The sequence below is a fragment of the Aspergillus eucalypticola genome, assembly GCF_003184535.1.
Source record: "Aspergillus eucalypticola CBS 122712 chromosome Unknown BO83scaffold_28, whole genome shotgun sequence".
NCBI lineage: Eukaryota > Fungi > Ascomycota > Eurotiomycetes > Eurotiales > Aspergillaceae > Aspergillus > Aspergillus eucalypticola.
Window position 1 is genome coordinate 180,151 of NW_020290302.1, and position 18,970 is coordinate 199,120.

The 18,970-nt window shown below is 51.1% G+C and overlaps 10 protein-coding genes across 10 annotated transcripts; 7 read left to right on the top strand and 3 right to left on the bottom strand.

The window, feature by feature from the left end:
• Positions 1–266: 266 nt before the first annotated feature.
• Positions 267–1,383, bottom strand: BO83DRAFT_420083 (sugar O-acetyltransferase; the record flags this gene model as incomplete). The annotated part of the gene is made up of 3 exons (XM_025534916.1): positions 1,171–1,383; positions 659–1,055; positions 267–371 (listed from the first exon to the last, which is right to left on the bottom strand). The coding sequence occupies exons 1-3, from the start codon at positions 1,329–1,331 to the stop codon at positions 267–269; spliced, it is 663 nt and encodes a 220-aa protein (XP_025384345.1). The 5' UTR covers positions 1,332–1,383.
• A 171-nt stretch (positions 1,384–1,554) lies between these two features.
• Positions 1,555–3,054, top strand: BO83DRAFT_410985 (protein-S-isoprenylcysteine carboxyl O-methyltransferase; the record flags this gene model as incomplete). The annotated part of the gene is made up of 3 exons (XM_025534269.1): positions 1,555–1,567; positions 2,147–2,791; positions 2,865–3,054. 3 exons carry the CDS (start codon positions 1,555–1,557, stop codon positions 2,951–2,953), a joined length of 747 nt encoding a protein of 248 aa, XP_025384346.1. The 3' UTR covers positions 2,954–3,054.
• A 33-nt stretch (positions 3,055–3,087) lies between these two features.
• Positions 3,088–5,501, bottom strand: pex8 (putative peroxisomal membrane protein Pex17). The gene is made up of 2 exons (XM_025532015.1): positions 3,847–5,501; positions 3,088–3,793 (listed from the first exon to the last, which is right to left on the bottom strand). The coding sequence occupies exons 1-2, from the start codon at positions 5,314–5,316 to the stop codon at positions 3,209–3,211; spliced, it is 2,055 nt and encodes a 684-aa protein (XP_025384347.1). The 5' UTR covers positions 5,317–5,501; the 3' UTR covers positions 3,088–3,208.
• Positions 5,502–5,764: 263 nt separating this feature from the next.
• On the top strand, positions 5,765–6,232 carry BO83DRAFT_402066 (uncharacterized protein; the record flags this gene model as incomplete). The annotated part of the gene is made up of 2 exons (XM_025533506.1): positions 5,765–6,054; positions 6,112–6,232. 2 exons carry the CDS (start codon positions 5,765–5,767, stop codon positions 6,230–6,232), a joined length of 411 nt encoding a protein of 136 aa, XP_025384348.1.
• On the bottom strand, positions 6,187–8,764 carry BO83DRAFT_345341 (WD40 repeat domain-containing protein). Its single transcript, XM_025528745.1, has 4 exons — positions 8,448–8,764; positions 8,238–8,353; positions 7,963–8,163; positions 6,187–7,901 (listed from the first exon to the last, which is right to left on the bottom strand). Exons 1-4 carry the CDS (start codon positions 8,539–8,541, stop codon positions 6,492–6,494), a joined length of 1,821 nt encoding a protein of 606 aa, XP_025384349.1. The 5' UTR covers positions 8,542–8,764; the 3' UTR covers positions 6,187–6,491.
• Positions 8,765–8,961: 197 nt separating this feature from the next.
• Positions 8,962–10,981, top strand: BO83DRAFT_368279 (putative diacylglycerol O-acyltransferase (DgaT)). Its single transcript, XM_025529816.1, has 4 exons — positions 8,962–9,500; positions 9,566–9,606; positions 9,667–10,669; positions 10,719–10,981. The coding sequence occupies exons 1-4, from the start codon at positions 9,224–9,226 to the stop codon at positions 10,916–10,918; spliced, it is 1,521 nt and encodes a 506-aa protein (XP_025384350.1). The 5' UTR covers positions 8,962–9,223; the 3' UTR covers positions 10,919–10,981.
• Positions 10,982–11,344: 363 nt separating this feature from the next.
• BO83DRAFT_440411 (MAPEG family protein) lies at positions 11,345–12,132 on the top strand (the record flags this gene model as incomplete). The annotated part of the gene is made up of 3 exons (XM_025536258.1): positions 11,345–11,376; positions 11,451–11,586; positions 11,646–12,132. The coding sequence occupies 3 exons, from the start codon at positions 11,345–11,347 to the stop codon at positions 11,934–11,936; spliced, it is 459 nt and encodes a 152-aa protein (XP_025384351.1). The 3' UTR covers positions 11,937–12,132.
• A 158-nt stretch (positions 12,133–12,290) lies between these two features.
• On the top strand, positions 12,291–13,459 carry pyrG (orotidine-5'-phosphate decarboxylase pyrG). Its single transcript, XM_025529817.1, has 2 exons — positions 12,291–12,608; positions 12,678–13,459. The coding sequence occupies exons 1-2, from the start codon at positions 12,452–12,454 to the stop codon at positions 13,352–13,354; spliced, it is 834 nt and encodes a 277-aa protein (XP_025384352.1). The 5' UTR covers positions 12,291–12,451; the 3' UTR covers positions 13,355–13,459.
• A 1,001-nt stretch (positions 13,460–14,460) lies between these two features.
• On the top strand, positions 14,461–16,403 carry BO83DRAFT_321350 (allantoate permease family MFS transporter; the record flags this gene model as incomplete). Its single annotated transcript, XM_025527847.1, has 8 exons — positions 14,461–14,710; positions 14,761–14,856; positions 14,915–15,059; positions 15,116–15,176; positions 15,233–15,652; positions 15,710–16,058; positions 16,119–16,299; positions 16,352–16,403. The coding sequence occupies 8 exons, from the start codon at positions 14,461–14,463 to the stop codon at positions 16,401–16,403; spliced, it is 1,554 nt and encodes a 517-aa protein (XP_025384353.1).
• Positions 16,404–17,400: 997 nt separating this feature from the next.
• On the top strand, positions 17,401–18,892 carry BO83DRAFT_430623 (uncharacterized protein; the record flags this gene model as incomplete). Its single annotated transcript, XM_025535530.1, has 2 exons — positions 17,401–17,532; positions 18,602–18,892. The coding sequence occupies 2 exons, from the start codon at positions 17,401–17,403 to the stop codon at positions 18,890–18,892; spliced, it is 423 nt and encodes a 140-aa protein (XP_025384354.1).
• Between the last annotated feature and the right edge of the window lie 78 nt (positions 18,893–18,970).

The window sequence follows — 18,970 nt, forward strand, 5'->3', positions numbered from 1 at the left end:
CGCTTAGGCGAGCCAACCTCCTTCTGCCTCCATCTGCCCTACTCCAAACCCAGCTAGAGCCCCTCTCGTCCCCTGGAGCTTATTTGCCCCCCATCTCCACTTGAAGCTTTCCAGCTCATTTCCTAGCGTGGGGTTATCTCCCATTACGCCCAGCAAACCAACCCGTTATTGCCAATTAGTGCGTTCCGACTCGCGCACCGTTGTCAAGTGTCATCCCCATTCTGCTGGTTTCCAGGGTCTTTTTTTCGTCCCCACTGCGCTGTCGATCATAGTGAATTAACCAAACCCCCCCAACCCTGTGCGTCGGGGAACCCAGAGAAGAATGCTTGTGTGACTTGTGCCGAGTCGGCAGATTCCTTTTTATGATATATCTAATTATGTACAATCGTTGGGTAACCTCAGTGTTTAAGTGCAATATTAACCACGACCGACACAACCTCTATTCACATGCATCACTGCGGGAGCATTTAGCAACCAACATAATTCAGTTACCAGTTACTCCTTCATCGAGGTTTCAATCTTGCGAATCACTCTCGCTGGGTTTCCCACGGCCAAATGAAACGCGGGAACATCCTAGCATGGCAACCATCCTTATCAGCAAAGACCATTTTTGACCCTCACACAAGATCCCAGGAATGGTAAGCAGTCTCGAACGTACCTTGGTCACCACACTGCCAGCTCCAATAACCGCACCTTTTCCGATCGTCACTCCCGGCAACACAGTCACATTCCCTGCGAGCCAGCAATCCTCACCAATATGGATTTCTTTCCCCGACTCTGGACCTTCCGTTCCGTTGCGCACGGCCGGATCAAGAGGGTGCGTGCCGCTATAAAGACTAACCTTGGGACCGAACAAGGTGCGCGCACCAATGGTCACCAAGCAGGTGTCGATAATGACACAGTCAAAATTGATGAAGGCGCCTTCTCCCACTTTCACGTTGTACCCGTAGTCCATGCGAATGGGAGGCTCGATCCAAGGATGCTTCTCTAAGAGCTTGTCATCCTCGGCGGGATCCTGACTGGCAGGCGGGAGAGGGGTGGTATCACCCACAATGCTGTTCCTGTCAGCCCGGTTGTATCCGCCATGCCGTGGAAGACCGTTCCATCCGCGTGGAGCCTGCCGTGGTTGTATTCCGGCATGGGGGCATCAATGTGATTGTGTTCACTTACTCCTTCCACAACTCCAGGGACTGTCGTCGGGACACGTCGCCCGCATTGTTGAAACGGCGACAGGCACTGGCGCAACGCGCTCGATCGGCTGTAAGATCGGAGACGAACGCATGATACAGCTCGCCGCGGCGCATGCGTTCTCGATTCTCTTGCAGATCCATGGTTGTATTTTGAATGAGACAGCCGGAGAGTGATTCCTTTGTTGCGTTATCAAGGCGGGGTGAATCCGGAGTTTAGTCGGGGCACAGCTCTGCGGGCCGTCAAATGGATGATGAATCTTAGTAGACTCCTACTATTCTGATTACACTTGCCCAGCATCGATGGGAATTTATACCACTGATATATACAAAGCACTTGATAATATGGACCATAAATACAGTGATTATGACTGCAAGCTGTCTGGAGATAACCCAAGTTACTCTCCGCATCGCCAGCCATAATTGTCACTCTGCAAAAGCACAACTCTCCAATACCCAGTATAACAAACAGTCCCTCCAATCCAAATGACAATCTCTTCAAACTATCATCTATCATCTCCCCACATACATACTTCATAAGACACATCAATTATCTCCTATAGAATAAGTCAACTTTCCCTCGCGCGCAGCGACCCATCACATTACCACAAGTACAAAGTACCCACACCCCACCAATCAGAAGCCCACCCGCTGGAGCTCCTCCGCATTGGATCGCAATTAGTATTGTTCTCCAAAAAAACTCCCGCGATTGTTCAACAACTCCATATAAACACCATCCCCAGCGCCTTCTCCAGCATGACAATCCCTTGACAACACCAGAAATCTCAACCTCCAATACACCTACGTACCAACAACTACCACAACTCCAACAACAATGTCGCATTCCCCTCCCTCCCCCTCCCCCTCTCCCTCCCCATCTCCATCCCCATCACCATTCCGCCCATACCGACCACCACCCACCAACAATAACCACACAACGACAACAACAACAACAACAGACACCTCCATCCTCCCCAACGGCCCGAAATCCCTCTCCAGCATCTCCCTCCACGCCTACCTCCTCGGCATCCTCCTCGGCCTAACCAGCACGCTAACCCTCCTCCCCCTCATCTACGGCGAACCCCTATACACCCCCCTCTGGCGCATCCCCTTCTTCCTATCCTCGCTCTCCCTCTTCCACTTCCTCGAATACTACACCACAGCCGCATACAACACCCACTTCGCCACCGTCTCCGCTTACCTCCTCACCTCCAACGGCTGGACCTACCACATCGCCCACGGCTCCGCCATCCTCGAATGTCTCCTCACGCACACCTACTTCACCGCCCGTCCGGTGCCGCTATACCTTCCCTCCTCGGTCACAACCTACCAAGTAGCCGTTGGTCTATTCCTGATGGTCCTGGGCCAGACGATCCGCAGCGTGGCCATGGCGCAAGCCGGCAGTAACTTCAATCATACGGTGCAGGTTACCCGTCGGGAAGGGCATGTGCTGGTTACCGGGGGTGTGTATTCTGTGCTTAGACATCCGAGTTACTTTGGGTTCTTTTGGTGGGGTTTAGGCACTCAGTTGGTTCTTGGGAATGGGGTGTGCTTTTTGGCGTATGCGGTCGTGTTGTGGAGGTTTTTTAGTGGGAGGATTTGGAGTAAGTCTGAAACCCCTCCCCCTTTTCCTGTTTTTATGGCTTGTTGGTGTGTGTGCTAATGGTTTTGTGATAGGGGAGGAGAAGTTCTTGGTTGCGTTCTTTGGGGAGGAGTATGAACGGTATAGGAAGAGGAGTTGGGTGGGGATTCCGGGGATTCATTGATTGGTGGTGCTTTATATTCGCGTGTTATGAGACTATACATATAATATTTTTCTGAGTGGAGTTGGTAAAGAAGGGAGGGATTGTATGATTTTTGGTTTGGCTGATGGTACATAAGGAAATGAATAAAAAGAAAAGTGGATTTCATCGCTAAATCGCAAAAGGTATCAATGCTCCATGAACGCCGTGGCTATCGTAACCCCATGCTGTGTAAAACCATACCCTATATACAATCCCATAACAGGAGAAGGGAGAAATCTAAAGCTTACTCTCCCTCGCCACCGCACCAAGAGCACCACTCATATACGCCCCCTGTCCCTGCCCCTGCCCCTCAGCCTCATCCTGCCTATGCTCCGCATCGGCCCCGAATTCATCTCCGTAGAGAACAAGCTCCCTGCCACCACGCGTACTCCACCATGTGACACAGAAATGCGCCCGTTCGACATCCATCTCGCCGCTACTCAGCGCCTCCCAGAACCGTTCCACGCATTGCTTATGCATATCTGGTGTCTTGATGCTGTTGAGTAATTGCGCTGTTAGGGGAAGCCACTCCTCGAGGTCTTCGACGCGTAGGAAGCAGAGACTGTCGATGAGCGCGAGGGTCAGCGCTGCTTGTTCCGACACGGGCGGGGATTTGCCGAGGTCGGGACCCTCGAGTTGAGTTGATGATGGTTGGGGAAGGAGTTGGTCGGATGCGTGGAGGGCTCGGTCATAGAGCACTTCGAGGAGGATTGATGGGAGGAGGCGTTGCGTGTTGGCGATTGGGGAGGGCGGTGCTGTGACTTGGATGACGGTCTTGAAGGCTAGACGGAACTGTCGCGCGGAGAGGTTTTCGGGGAATACCTGCAATGGATTATTAACTTGAGAAAGATAGGGGTAATATGCAGGTAGCTTACAGCAAATAGGTTGTCGATGTAGAATGGGAGATGCTTGGCTGCTACGGCGGCGTTGTTCGGGATGGCGAACACGGCCAGGACCGTGCTGTGGGCGGCTTCGAAGATCTCCAGAAGATGGTTATTTCCGCCGGCCGGGAGGTAGGGAACGGCTGCTGCAACGAGAAGCTCTTCGCTACATGCAGGAGATAGTAAGGGAGTGAAGAGCTCCGACGTGTTGAGGAAGAACAGGTCCAGACACCGCTCAATAGGATGGTCGGGGATCTGGCCGAGCTCACTGGGTTTGATGCTTCTCAGGAAGTTCTCGGCCAAATCGGGGTAGTGTGATAGAATATCCACAGCTGTCAAGGTGACAAACATGTGCTGCGAAGAAGCGTTCTGGCCCATGCGGGATGATATGAAGTAGAGGTTCCGCAGTATATGAAGCACCTGCATGGATATGAACGGAGCACTGCGGTGAGCAGCCAGAACAGGGTCATTGATCACTCTACCCAAGACAGCGCGGAGAACAATGACGATTGAATACAAGCAGTTACGAAGCAGTCTCCAAAGACCCGGGATGGTGGTCTTCAAGGACTCGGCGTCAAGGAACTCCGCTTCCTCGGACTTGTCGACTTCCGACAACTTGTTCAGCCGCCATTGCACCATGAGTGTACGCACAAAGTCCGTGATATGATCCAAGGTTTGCGCGATCAGTCCAGAATCTTTGGCATTCTCTATTGCATGCGCCATGAGCCGGGAGAGCGGTCCTAGGGCAGATACGAGAGGACTAGATGAAATGGCCGTCACACGAGCAAACGTGTCAGACTGCGCCAACCACTGGAATTGCTTGCCAGGAGCTTCCACTATGTCCTTATCCACGGTACCTAGGAAGTACCCTCCCTCCAGGCCTTCATGCGATGCATAGGTCGCATTGACCATGACGGGTAGCAAGACGTCGTAGTCAAGCCTGCTCCTTTCAGAGTCAGACAGCAGTTCAAAGGTATAGTTGAGAACCATGGTGACACAGCGACCGTCAATCTCATTCTGGGGATCCAGTTCCTCAAGCGCAAGCTGTGAAGCCGTCACAAGCGCCCTTTCCAGCTTCCGCCGAACGTGCCACGGCAACCCCTGTCTGTTCTGTCCCTCGAAACCCAGCAGTAGCCCCCCAATCAAGATTGTGTGTCTCCATCGCGGCGACTTGTCATCCGCTCCATTAATGACAGCTTTGACCCAGTCCTCACGTTCGATCTTTCTGGCCTTTGTGTAGGGCGTCCTCGAATCGTCTGAAGCTTCGCTTTGTACTATCGCGATGGCGGCTGTGTTGAATATGCTGAGGAGCTTGCGACACGTGAGAAGATCGACAGGGCGGTCCCAAATGGCTGGAGTTGCTAGCAGCTGTGACGCGAGCAGAGTAATATTCAGAGGATTTCCAAGGACGGTCAAAAGGCTGGTCGCCGTGGGAAGCAAACTAGCGAAGTCGGTCAGTTGCATCCGCGCAGCCGAGGTGCGGAGAGGGGGAGGCTATCATACGTGAAGACATCCTGAAGGTCAGATGAGAATTGAAGCGATCTCAGAAGAGCACCCAAAGAGCGTTCAGTCGCCATGATGTCAAAAGGGCGTCAATGGTTTAACCAGTAAAGTGGACATTAGACACAACCCAACTGAGACTGACAGAGAGGTATGGGGAGATAACGGAAAGCAACTGCTTCCAGTTGCCGCGGAGAACCCCAGATCACCTGCCGAGGTTCGTCGTGCCGGGAGCAAACAGTGCAAACCACGAGCTCCTCCGTTCCGAGCGGATCTTATCAGCTTCGCGACCCTTTCTGGCCTCCGTGGTATATGTCCGCATCAGTGGCCGTCGGCCGATTTACCAGGTCGTGCTCATTTTATGACTCTTAATTAGTCCCTGTGGCAGGCCAGGTGGTCTTTTTGCATTCCAATGGCCGACAACCGGGTTCCGATCAATTATGAAACGCCTCCTTTTCCGTCCCTCTATGAGCTCTTCCCGACGAAGAGTACTGGTGCATACTACCTCTACTACAACAAGGACATTTGGCGTTTTACTCTGTACTGGACCTTGATCTTCTATGGCGCAAGCCATCTGCTGGTCGCAGCATGGGCTGTGGCCATGCAATGCAGAAGCTGGAAAGCCTGTCTTGCGGTTCCCTTAGTATACATGGTCATAGGTGGATTGGAGGCGCTTTTAGCGGGGAGTCTAATTGGCCTCGTGTGAGTCCTCTTGATGCTACGCTCTATACTACTCGCAGTAATCTGACTATTTGATAGTTTAGGTGCAGTTTATGAAGCGGGAAATTTCAGAATGTCGACCTGGATCCCCCTTTTGTGGGGTGGTATCAATGTGTTGGTCCTTATCCTATCTAGCTTCCCTATCCCAGGAGGACTATGACCGAAGACGAATCGGGATGTCTTCATGGCCACATCACAATCCCTCACATTCCCTTACCTGCCGTGTCGATAACAGGTACTCACGGACAGTATGTTCGTCTTATTATGGCCAAGAGCGCAGAATCTCGTCGAAACCGACTATAATACATACATAATGTTCGCCGAAAGTTATTGAGGCCACGCCAGCAACCGAGCGACCTGGTATTACGCCATTTATATGAGCCAACCGAGCTTTTGAGCACTAGATGCCGCATCTGGAATCATCTTCCATATCCGTGATCGGGCGTACTGCTCCCTTGCAAGCCGGGAAGCCCCCCGGGCATGCCAGGAAAGTTTGGCGGCGGGAAGTTCTGGGGCAGCGATATTCCTTGAGAAAGAAGCTGCTTCTGTAGTTCCGCCAAGTCAACGTTCACCGGAGGTGTCCCCGACATAGCAGGGTGCATGGGAAACCCGGGCAATCCAGTCGTGGGAGGGAAATTGTTCGGCTGAGGGGGCGGTTGGCTGGACAGAAGAGCTGCTAAACGCCCAGGATCCATCTGTGGCATAGAAGTGGAAAACCCCGGCTGGGGTGGGGGCTGGGGAGCCCCAATCCCGGGCAGTATCGAACCCATCCCGTCTGGCTGTGGTGCGGCGCCAGGTGGTGCGAATTGAATTCCAGGAAGAGACGACATACCGGCCGGTTTCTTTTGGTCGACCAAGCTCTCCGCCTCATCCTGAAGTTCTTGTTCTTCCTCTTCACGCATCTGCCGCCGTCCGAAGCCCCGGCTCCATGTACCCTGGGCTTCCGCCGCTTCTTCTCCGATGTGGAACCTGTCCTTCATGTAACTAGTCTCCCCAGGTCTGGCACGGGACCAGAACCGCGTGAAGTTATCTTTAGATCCGGATGCAAGAATGTGACCAAGAGGATGCCAATCGAGGGACCAGATGGTGGCACCATGCGCGTATTGTACCTTGTGGGCAGGGTATATCACCTGCGCCGGCGTGTTAGCCGGGTCGTTGCTGTCATATGGCGCAATTGTAGGGATCTGGCCGGAGGGCAAATTTGGTTCATCAAGTAAATAGTGATATAGAGAGCCATCCTCACTACCAGTGGATATGAGAGAGCTGTGGATCGGGTGCCATGTTAGAGAGGAGACGGGCTTCTCATGGCCTCGGAGGATACAAATATCTCGCATCATGCGCAAGTCAAAGACTCTCGCCGTTTGATCCCGAGATGATGTAGCTAGAAGGTTATTGTTTACGCGGGAGAACCTCGTCGCTGTGACGGTATTCTTGTGACTATGGAGCGTTGTTAAGCATCTTGCTGTGCGAGGATCCCAGAACTTGACTTGGTGGTCTTTGGACCCAGACACAAGCAGACCTTTGGTGGGATGCCAGTCGCAGGATTTGACATCCCAATTGTGACCGGTAAGAACGGTATCGCAAGTTCTTGCAGTGAAATCGAAAATCTTCAGTGTTGTGTCGTCGGATGCGGAGAGGAATTTAGTATCACTGGGTGACCAAGCTAAATCGCGAACAGCATCGTGATGTGCGTCATCGATCGTCTCGACGTTGTTAAAGTTAGGTCGCCAATACTTCACGTCACCCTTCTGTCCTCCGGATATCAACCAGTCGTGACTGTGAGACCAAGCTAAGGAAGTGACTCCAGCTTGCAGCTGGTCGTAATGTGCCTATTCAAACATCAGCAACGAATCCTCGACCAGCAGGTAATCACAACCAAGCAACACGCACATCCATGACTGTTTCGAAGTTGAAGGCAGTGCCATTCCAGAGCATGAATTCGCCCGTATGTCCTCCCGTCAGCAGGCGCCTTCCTTCCGGTGTCCATCGTACGACAGTGATCGGTTTCTTCGATTTTCCGATTGACTGATGTAAATGCCGCACCGGGATAGTGTCCGCTGGAGAATGAACTCGGGCAAGAGGTGGGAGCATCTAACAAAGAAAAATTCCGCTCGTGTCAGTTGAGGAGTTGTATCAGAATGTGCGCGGACGTCTGTCGCACTTACATCCACAACATAGCTTGCACTAGGCCTTTCCACCTCAATCTGATGACCACCCTTATAGCGAGGCTTCCGTGTGCGTATCCATTGTACCATCGATGATCCATAGTCTGTCACGAGTCCTACAATTGACGGTTAACTTCGCCAAACGAAAAACGAAGGTAGAGGGGTAAACAAATGTGAACGCATCGGGACAAAGGATTGTATAACACGTACTCGGTCGTCGCGGTCCAGCAATTCCCCCTTCGTAGGATTTCGGAGGCCTCCCAAATGGCTGGGCATCATTCCCAGGGTCGTCGTAAAAAGCCATTGCGACAAAGCGCACTGCCGCACGCAGGTAGTAGGTTTACAAGGAAGAAAGAAAGGATGACGGAAGAATGGGAGAGACAGTCGCTAGCATGACAGGGGAGGCAAACAGGAGGAAGCAATGACAGCTAGCCGATGCTCAACCTGGTGGTAAGATCCCCAGCTAGAGCCAATCGACCATGTCGTGCATGCAGCAGGAGCAGGAGCAGCGCTTGGTTTGATTGTCGCTTTGGTGATGGCGTTGGGTGTCGGAGCGTCGAATGAAGAGCAACCGCCCTTGGCTGCGCGACTGTCATTGGCCGCGACAGAGCCAGCCGCTGCGCTGCCATGAATTTTAGGCCCGCAACGGCCTGGATCGGCCTGAGGCCAGGCCGTTGCGACGCCGCAATTATGCGTTCTTCCCCTGCAACCCCCGCTGCTGTTCCCTGTGGCCATTATTAGTATTTAAAAACTACCTTATCCCTCCTTTGTTCCCCCTCTCGTCTCTGAAACTTGTCCAGTGTTCTGTCATGTCCATCGTGGACAGCGCACCCTGGTGGGATTCTGTGTCCTACGTTCTAAGCTATTTCCCGCAATTGGTTTGAACCGAGGCCAGACAAGCTGCTAAACTACAAGTCTCCCTATACTTCGGGCTTGTGATACCACTCCACTGTAAAAGGTGGTTCGTTTCCCACAACAAAATCAACATGTCTCCTACACAAGAGGCTTCACATAGCCCCAGTACTGCTATCAGTACTGGGACTGACATACACACATCCCCGCAAAAGCCCATGAACGGGAAAGCTTCCAACGGTCATCCTCCCAAAGGGACGAATGGCGCCACCAAGACCAACTGGAGAAGGAGAAGCAAATATCGTCATGTGGAAGCCTATCATTCGAAAATTCGGCATTCCAGTCTCAGTCGCGAACCCAACGTCACGGCGAGTTTCCTGGGCTTCCGAAATCTTATGGTCATAGTGTTGGGTTGGTTTGCCCATCCTCCTTACCCGTGTGTCCGCTTCTGGCTAATGCTTTGTTTCCGGATCTAGTCGCAATGAACCTCCGGCTCATCATTGAGAACTTCATGAAAGTAAGCCATAACTGCGGATCAACATTCATCAATGCAAGCCTAGCTGACCGCTTCGGATAGTATGGTGTCTTAATCTGCATCAGATGCCATGATTATCGGAGACAGGATGTTGTGCTCGGCTCCGCTCTCTTTGCGCTCGTCCCATTCCACCTCTACGTCTCCTATCTCATAGAGCTGGCTGCGGCAAGACAGGCTAAGAATATTGTTGGCCAGAAGAAGAAGGACGGATCGACCGAGGCAAATGAGAGCGAACAGCGCATTTTCAAAAACACATGGTGGATCTCCGCCTTCTTCCACTGCGTGAACACCCTGTTGAGTTTGGGAATTACGAGTTTTGTCGTGTATTTCTATGTTCACCACCCAGGCATTGGCACCCTTTGTGAGCTTCAAGCTCTTATTGTGTCTTTCAAGATTTGTTCGTATGCCTTCACTAATCGCGACCTGCGCGAGGCCATGCTCAACCCTTCTGTCGAATCCGCCCTCCCGGAATTATATTCGGCTTGCCCATACCCCAACAATATCACCCTGGGGAACCTGGTCTACTTTTGGTTGGCGCCTACGCTAGTTTATCAGCCAGTATACCCCAGGTCGTCACACATCCGGTGGTCGTTCGTGGCCAAGCGCCTGTCTGAGTTCTTCTGCCTAGCCGTGTTCATCTGGCTTCTATCTGCTCAGTATGCGGCCCCCGTCTTGCGCAATTCAATCGACAAGATTGCCGTCATGGACATCGCATCTATTCTGGAGCGCGTGATGAAACTGTCCACAATCTCTCTTATCATCTGGCTGGCCGGGTTCTTTGCGCTCTTCCAGTCACTGCTGAATGCTTTGGCTGAGGTGATGCGGTTCGGAGACCGTGAGTTCTACACTGATTGGTGGAATAGCTCCAGTCTTGGAGTGTATTGGCGGTCATGGAACCGGCCTGTATATCTCTTCATGAAGCGACATGTCTACTCGCCGCTTGTTGGTCGTGGGTGGCATCCTCTTGCGGCGAGCACGGTTGTCTTCGCTCTCTCTGCTGTCCTGCATGAGGTTCTTGTGGGTATTCCCACGCATAATTTTATCGGTATGCATCATTCTCCCGCTTCGTTATCTGCCCAAACTAACCAAGCCAGGTGTGGCATTTGCGGGCATGATGTTTCAACTACCGCTGATCATTATCACCGCCCCATTGGAGAAGATCCAAGACCCTACTGGGAAGGTGATAGGCAATTCCATTTTCTGGGTTAGCTTCTGTCTTGTCGGCCAGCCTTTGGGAGCATTACTGTACTTCTTTGCCTGGCAAGCGAAGTACGGTAGTGTGAGCCGAATGTGAACGTAGTGGCACGTACTTGTCCGCTGTTTGCCATAGATGTAAATAAATGCCATCAAATTTAGCCTTTTCTTCTTTTCCTTTTCTTTTTTTTTTTTTTTTGGTCGAAAAGCAAAGCAAGCATAGTAAATGATTCTGTACCATCAGCGCTCCTCACAACAGAACCTTCTAGGTGTTTCTGTTTCATTCATCTTGCTTACTGCAGTTCTGTTCGCGGTTGACTAATTCTCCGGGTGTGAATGGCAACGCTGTCGGAGTCGGGTCTTCAGGGATCCGCCAAGGATGCTCTGGATCCGCATCCGGCCGCTCTTGCGTCCCATCAATCTCCGACTATATAAATTGAATCACTTTCGGCTTCTTCTAGACTGCCTAATACCGCCTAGTCATAGCAGATTCCAAGTCGAGAACACTACAAATTAATAATCCACCATGCTTACTCTGACCGTTCCTGAAAACTACGGGTATGTGCCAATTCTACAATCCCTGCAAACAATGCTACTAGGTCCCATATAGTCTGATGCTAATCATCCTGCAGCTCTGTCATTGCCGTCGCTCTGGGCGCCATCCCCGTCCTGAGCTTCGTCCATGGCGCCGTCGTGTCTCGTCTCCGTAAGGACGCCGATTGCCCCTACCCTCACTGCTATGCGACCGTAGAGCAGTGCAAGACCAACGTAAGCCAACCCCAGACGAACAGGATTTCTCGAGCTAACGTACATTCCCAATCGTGCAGCCCAAGGCTGAGCAGTTCAACTGCGCTCAGCGCGCTCATGCCAACTTCCTTGAGAACTCCAGCCAAACTATGCTCTTCATCCTGGTGGCTGGATTGAAGTACCCCCAGTTGGCAACTGGCCTTGGAAGCATCTGGGTCCTCGGTCGCTCACTGTTCCTTTACGGATACGTGTACTCCGGCAAGCCGCGGGGTCGCGGTCGGTTGTACGGCAGCTTCTACTTGCTTGCGCAAGGAGCTCTTTGGGGATTGACCTCTTTTGGAGTTGCGAGGGAGTTGATTTCCTACTTTTAAGTTTGAATTGACTTCGTGGGTGTGATTGGCGGTGTTGACCATACCAGCTATATGTAATAATCTCTACTATTGTATATTACTACTCAACGCGTTTACTATGCGTACTGCTAGGGTCGGCAATGACAATGGCTTTCTGATTGACGTGGTCTATTTCCCCATGTGCAGCAGGGAATACGAGCTCTCCAATGAATCTCGGGTGTGGCACATTCAATGGAAGGGAACTCCGCCTTTGCAGGTGTGGCTGAACCCCACGGGTCGGAGGCGGAGCAATCCACCCCCGATGTGGCTGGTGCGTGGAGGGGCTCGCGATGATTTTACTGAGCTTCCTCTTTTTGCTCGACATTGAACGTTGTCATTTGTTTCACCTCATCACAAGGGCCAGTCGCTGCTAAATTATTCGGTACTATCTGCGCATCTCTGGATCTACCAATTAGGGCCTATCAATCAAAAACTCCAAGCTACTCTCATTCATACAACCCTCTTTCCATCCCCGCATTAACCCCTCCACCGACACTATGTCCTCCAAGTCGCAATTGACCTACACTGCCCGTGCCAGCAAGCACCCCAATGCTCTGGCCAAGAGGCTGTTCGAAATTGCTGAGGCCAAGAAGACCAATGTGACCGTCTCGGCCGACGTTACCACCACTAAGGAGCTACTAGATCTTGCTGACCGTAGGCCGACCCGCTACTCTGCCTGTTTATGCTGCATGCAAACTTATTAACGGTGATACCGGACTGCAGGTCTCGGTCCCTACATCGCCGTGATCAAAACCCACATCGATATCCTCTCTGACTTCAGCGACGAGACCATTGAGGGCCTCAAGGCTCTTGCGCAGAAGCACAACTTCCTCATCTTCGAGGACCGCAAATTTATTGACATCGGCAACACTGTTCAGAAGCAATACCACCGTGGTACCCTCCGCATCTCGGAATGGGCCCACATCATCAACTGCAGCATCCTACCTGGAGAGGGTATCGTCGAGGCTCTCGCTCAGACGGCGTCTGCACCGGACTTCGCCTACGGTCCCGAACGTGGTCTGTTGATTTTGGCGGAAATGACCTCTAAGGGTTCCTTGGCCACCGGCCAGTACACTACTTCTTCGGTTGATTATGCCCGGAAATACAAGAACTTCGTCATGGGATTTGTGTCGACCCGCTCGTTGGGTGAGGTGCAGTCGGAAGTCAGCTCTCCTTCGGATGAGGAGGACTTTGTGGTTTTCACGACTGGTGTGAACATTTCGTCCAAGGGAGATAAGCTCGGTCAGCAGTACCAGACGCCCGCATCGGCTATCGGTCGGGGCGCTGACTTCATTATCGCGGGTCGCGGTATCTACGCCGCGCCGGACCCGGTGCAGGCTGCACAACAGTACCAGAAGGAAGGTTGGGAGGCGTACCTGGCCCGTGTCGGCGGAAACTAATACTATAGAAGGAGGGAAAAAGTTTGATGGTTATGAATGATATAGAAATGCAACTTGCCGTAACGCTACGCATACAAACCAATGTCGAGCACGGGTAGTCAGATTGCGGCATCGGATGTCAAAACGGTATTGATCCTGCAGGATATTATGTGCGGCACGGGATCAATGCGGTACGACGATTTGATGCAGATAAGCAGGCTGCGAAGTACTTAGTCCTGTAACTCTTGCGTAGAGCAAATGGCGACGGGTGGCTGATAAGGGCGGTGATAAGCTTAATTGTTGTCGCAGATAAGGATTGCTGACTCGGCTTCAACTGCATCCCAACCAGTTACTGCAATTGAAGTACGATACTTTCGAGAATATATGGCGAATCAAAGACTTGGCCCTCTGGCAATGCTTCCTCCCTGATCGTTGCCAAAGTTGCCCAGACAGTCACTCCAGCCCGAGGCCCCAGACGTCACATTCGGGCGTTGGACGCCATGTCCGTCGCGTGATAAGGGCCGATCCATGCAGCTCCTATCCTTCCATCGTTCCATTCCCATCCTTGTCCTATCGCCTCCCGTGAAACTTTACTAGTTTAGTTGGATGCTCGAGCTTGCTCTGTCGGCTACTTCATCCAATGGATAAGACCCCGATGCCGGTCCTCATTGGTCTCCCATTGGTTTCGCCCCAACCTTCTCGCGATCTCCTCCAACTTCCCCTCATCACCATTGCTAACCAAGACATCCATGAGCCATGTCAGTGCTTCCCCTCATCGCTACCCAAGACACTATAAGTGGGCCTTCGGCTGGGAGACGTGGACCCATTGGTTCCATCGATAAGCTCCTCGTCCGTTACCCCAGATTGATACCAGATAACATGACATTGACCAGCGGCTTATCACCGAGGGTTGCGAGTGAAACCCCCTGCGCCAAGTTGATAAAAGAAACTTGCCTCGTTGTGCTTCCGATGGGGTCGGATGACGAGTTTTCGGAATGAGCTGTCATCTCTTAAAAGGAGACAGCTGTCGCCAGATTGAAAATTCTCCGACGACTACTAACAACCTCTCCCTTCTTCCCCGCTGCCGCGGTCACTAAATCAACCCTCCTTTCCGAGCCAGGTTCAACATGGCGGATGAAAAGACTGAGAAGTCTCCCCCACCGATGACGGTGGATGAGGAGACTGGCACAACAGAGAAAATTGACCCGACAATTGCGGAGCACGCGAAGGATGCAGACGAGGCATTGGCGGTTTTCGAAGACCTCCATGGTGAAGTTATCACACTCGACGAGGAGACAAACAGAAGGATACTTCGGATAGTTGATTGGCACATCATGCCGATCATGTGTCTTGTCTATGGAATGAATTTCTTAGACAGTTAGTGTATTCCGCGGTAGCCTCCCAAGGTTCATACTAATGATTGGCAGAGACAACATTATCCTATGCTAGTATTATGGGCATCAAGACAGACTTGGACCTCGTCGGCGACGATTACCAGTGGCTTGGCAGTCTGTTTTATTTCGGTTAGTCCACCACATACTAGCAACATAATATATGGTACGCTGGACTGACACAATAAAGGCTACCTGGCATGGGAATACCCGACCAACCGGCTCCTCCAGAAACTTCCACTGGGAAAGTACTCTGCCGCTTGCATTATAATCTGGGGAGCGATCCTATGCTGTTTTGCTGCAGTGAATAACTTCTCTGGCGCCATTGCCATCCGGTAAATAGCCTCTTCGATATCATGTTTCACTTCACTTACTGATTACTATCCTCTAGATTCTTCCTCGGTGTCTTTGAAGCGTCTGTCACCCCCGGTTTTGCTTTGCTGACCTCTCAGGTGAGTGTCACAAACATCCGGCTCAGCCAATTTTCAGATTCCTTACACATAAACAGTGGTATACCAAAGCAGAGCAAGGCAGTCGAGTCAACATCTGGTTCAGCTTCAACGGATGGGGTCAGATTTTTGGTGGCTTGGTTGCGTATGGTATCGCCGTTGGGACCGACCGCCATGGCTCTTCCATTGAGCCTTGGAAGATTATTTTCCTCGTGACTGGCCTTTTGACGGTTTGTCTGGGACTGATCTTCCTCTGGGTCGTTCCAGACAATCAGCTCAACGCTAGATGGCTCAAGAAGGAAGACCGTGTCCTTGCCCTTGCGCGTGTGCGTGTCAATCAGCAAGGAATCGGAAACAAGCATTTCAAGATTCACCAAGTGAAGGAAGCTTTATTAGACCCTATGACATGGGCCTTTTTCTTCTATGCCCTCATCGCTGATATTCCCAACGGCGGTATTACGAACTTTTTCAGCCAGTTGGTTCGTTTGCCCTTACCTGTCCAACCTACCATGTACTAACCCGCCCGGCTGCCAAAGATCACTAGCTTCGGATACACAGAAGAACAGAGTCTTATCTACGGTGTCCCCGGCGGTGCCATCGAAGTCATCTCCCTGCTCGGAAGTGGCTTCCTCGGACAGTACACCAACCAACGGCTGCTCTGCAGCACAGGCGGTCTCATAGCTTCCATCATCGGCATGATACTCGTTGTTGCACTCCCTCTTACGAATAATGTTGGTCGGTTACTAGGCTACTACATGACGATGGCAAGCGCCACGCCGTTTGTGGCACTGCTCGCCATGATTTCGTCTAACGTAGCTGGCTACACGAAGAAGACGACAGTTGCGGCGATCTACCTCATTGGATACTGTGCAGGAAACATTATCGGTATGCTTTTATTCCCGTTCGTATTGATGGAACATCACAACTGACGGACATGTAATCAAGGCCCCCAAGTCTTCCGTCCCCAAGACGCACCCCGCTATGTTCCTGCAGAGATCACCATTATTGTCTGCTGGGGCGTTTGCCTGTTCATCCTCGCGTTCATCTGGTGGTGGTACCGTGTACAGAACGAGAAGAAGGCCCGTGTCCGTGCAAGCCCAGGTTACGCGCCAATGGAGAACCAAGAGTAAGTCAATGCATTCCTGATATTGTGGAAGATCTATCTAACCATATACCAGATGGATGGATCTTACAGATTGGGAGAACCACGAACTTGTATATGTGCTGTGAGGACGGTTAGATTCCTTTATTCCAAGGCCTGGTGCCTGATAATGCCATAGTTGATGACCACGATGTTCTTCTGTGATGATGATGTATTCCCCCTTAGTCAAGTACATAGTAGCTATGATGATTCAATATTGAAGATATATCACATAACCCAGTGGTCAAATCTCCATCTCTCTAGTTCCACCAACTTTAATAATACCACCATTTTAAACACGCCTTTTTTCCACCCATTGATATGTATCGGTGCACACCTAAATAGTATATATAAAATGGGTCTCCATCAGTGCACCGATCTGTCAAAGCGAGACTGCGGGGGATGCAGCGCAGTGGATCACATCCCAACCACTGGCCCACCACCATCGATCGCTACCTTGGAGGAAATCAAAGCCATAAATACTTTGTGACTAATTTATTAATTCGAATGACCATTGGAAAAATCATCAGCTGTTGACGCACCATCCAATCGGCTGAGAATTGTTTGAAATCGATGTTTTTTTAATAGTTTACTGAGGGAGGAGATATCATCCTGTCGGGAATATTTCTGAAGCCGATGCGGGGATATCTGTAGTAGCTGGGCTGAAACATCACCAGCTTTCATGCCACGACTTTCGGCAAACAACCACGATATTATCCCTTGCTGACACACGAGTCAGGCGACCTCCGATCGTCTCTATCGTACTTTGTCGGATGGCTCCCCCCAGAAATCAATGGGCTTTTCTTCTAAGTGATATCGAAAGTTGTTTTCAGGATCCGGATTCAAGTCCATCTATTTGGTGCTAGCGAGATGTTCACTAATGCGCTTAGGCAACTAGCATGGGTTCCTCTGGAACCTATCCACTATGCTGGACTCGATTGAATGTACAGAGTAAGCTTCCATTCATATGCCCGGCACTTCATCGTGTCACTCTTTGCACCTGACACCAGATCCACCGACTCAGGCAGCACAAATCCAGTGACGCAGCAATCTACTATGTCATAGTACTCAACACTAGACTCCGCTATGGCCTTATCCGTATTGCCGCCGTCTTCGAGGAAACGGCTATTTTTCTGCTTCAACTACATTGCCAAAATGGGCTTCGAGCGTCCGGCCATGAATCGTGTCTCGCTAAGCCGAATGCTGATAGCAGATATTGTGAGCCAAGATACATTGTTGGGTTATGTTGTGCTCATGTTGACGATATGGGTGTGTCTCGCCTTCGGGCTATTGGTTGCACGTAATCGAAAACACCCAATAATACATGAGTTCTGTTGCTGATTCAACCCCTTGCGTCGCATAGATGTAGCATAAGAGACAGCAGAAACTCGAATTTCTAGATTCCCTTCAGTCACTGCGAGTGTAATCGCATTTGCCTATCCTCGATATCATTTAGAAAATCAGCCAGCACGGGGAAATATTGGCATCGACAACTACCAACTCATCGAGCGCCAAATTATACCCCAATATGGACTACTACAGGGCCATACTTGCCATTTTTGTCTTTTTGTCACTGCGCACACTCTATCGTCTGGTGCTGCGCCCTCTCCATGGAATACCAGGCCCGGAATTAGCTGCCGCTACCAGTTTGTATGAGTTTTATTACGATGTAGTCAAAGGTTGGACATATATCTGGCAGGTGGAGCGAATGCATGAACGCTATGGTAAGACTGATGCTCGGAGAGAGATAGCTTTCATCAAACTTACAAGAGGCAAAGGGTCAATAGTGCGAGTCAGCCCCCTGGAACGCATATCAAGGACCCCTATTTTTACGAGATTTATGCAAGTAGTAACAATTGGAAGCGAGACAAAGTTACAAAATTGGTTCACTCATCTTGTTGCCCGAGTGCAATGTTTTCCACAGTCAGCCACGACCTTCATCGATCCCGCCGCGCTGTCATCAGTCATCTTTTCACGAGAAGGGCTGTTGTCAATTCTGAATCTATAATACAAGACAAGATCAGCAAGTTGTCTTCACGTCTGGAGTCTATCTTCAGCGGGGGGGTGGGGCATCATCGTCAGCCTCAAAGCAACTTTTGGGGCACTTGTTAGTGATATACTCGGGCAGTACTTGTATGCGGAGGATCTTCACTATCTGGACGATCCCAAGTTCAAGAGTGAATCTATTGCCTCAGCTAATGAATTAGCGGCGAAAATTCATATCTTTCGTTACCTACCAATTCTTGTTACATTCTTCAGGAGCGGTCCATTAACACTTCTGCGCTAGGTCCACTCAGTTTCAGACTTGGTTGACTTCAAGCTCTGGCTCCGGCAGCAAGCCCAGGACGCAATCCACCACAATGACAGATCAAAATTGGCCAGCGGTCCCGTCTTTGCTGCTCTATTGAGCGGCAACGGACTCACAGAAGAGAAATTGCTAGAGCGGTTGGAAGATGAGTCTTTCGTCTTAATTGTAGCCGGTGATTCGAATTCCCAGACCATGTGGCACTCTTCCCACCTGTTGAAAAACAAGCAGCTGATGCAGAGTCAACCAGATCATACATGGACAGAACCTTAGTCGATCCCACCATCTAGGTTGTCACGAGCACCTTCCCCTTTGGGGGGAATGTCGCACATAATCCGCATGTTGGCTGCA

Bases quoted from the DNA above. Each gene is read 5' to 3' on its own strand.
- pex8 (XM_025532015.1), bottom strand. From the start codon at position 5,316: ATGCAACTGACCGACTTCGCTAGTTTGCTTCCCACGGCGACCAGCCTT. The intron at 3,794-3,846 runs GTAAGCTACCTG...AATCCATTGCAG, and splicing joins ACATCGACAACCTATTTGCT to GTATTCCCCGAAAACCTCTC.
- BO83DRAFT_345341 (XM_025528745.1), bottom strand. From the start codon at position 8,541: ATGGCTTTTTACGACGACCCTGGGAATGATGCCCAGCCATTTGGGAGG. The intron at 8,164-8,237 runs GTAAGTGCGACA...TTTCTTTGTTAG, and splicing joins GTGCAAGCTATGTTGTGGAT to ATGCTCCCACCTCTTGCCCG. The intron at 7,902-7,962 runs GTGCGTGTTGCT...ATGTTTGAATAG, and splicing joins ACTTCGAAACAGTCATGGAT to GCACATTACGACCAGCTGCA.
- BO83DRAFT_368279 (XM_025529816.1), top strand. From the start codon at position 9,224: ATGTCTCCTACACAAGAGGCTTCACATAGCCCCAGTACTGCTATCAGT. The intron at 9,501-9,565 runs GTTGGTTTGCCC...TTCCGGATCTAG, and splicing joins TCTTATGGTCATAGTGTTGG to TCGCAATGAACCTCCGGCTC. The intron at 9,607-9,666 runs GTAAGCCATAAC...CGCTTCGGATAG, and splicing joins TCATTGAGAACTTCATGAAA to TATGGTGTCTTAATCTGCAT.
- pyrG (XM_025529817.1), top strand. From the start codon at position 12,452: ATGTCCTCCAAGTCGCAATTGACCTACACTGCCCGTGCCAGCAAGCAC. The intron at 12,609-12,677 runs GTAGGCCGACCC...ACCGGACTGCAG, and splicing joins GCTACTAGATCTTGCTGACC to GTCTCGGTCCCTACATCGCC.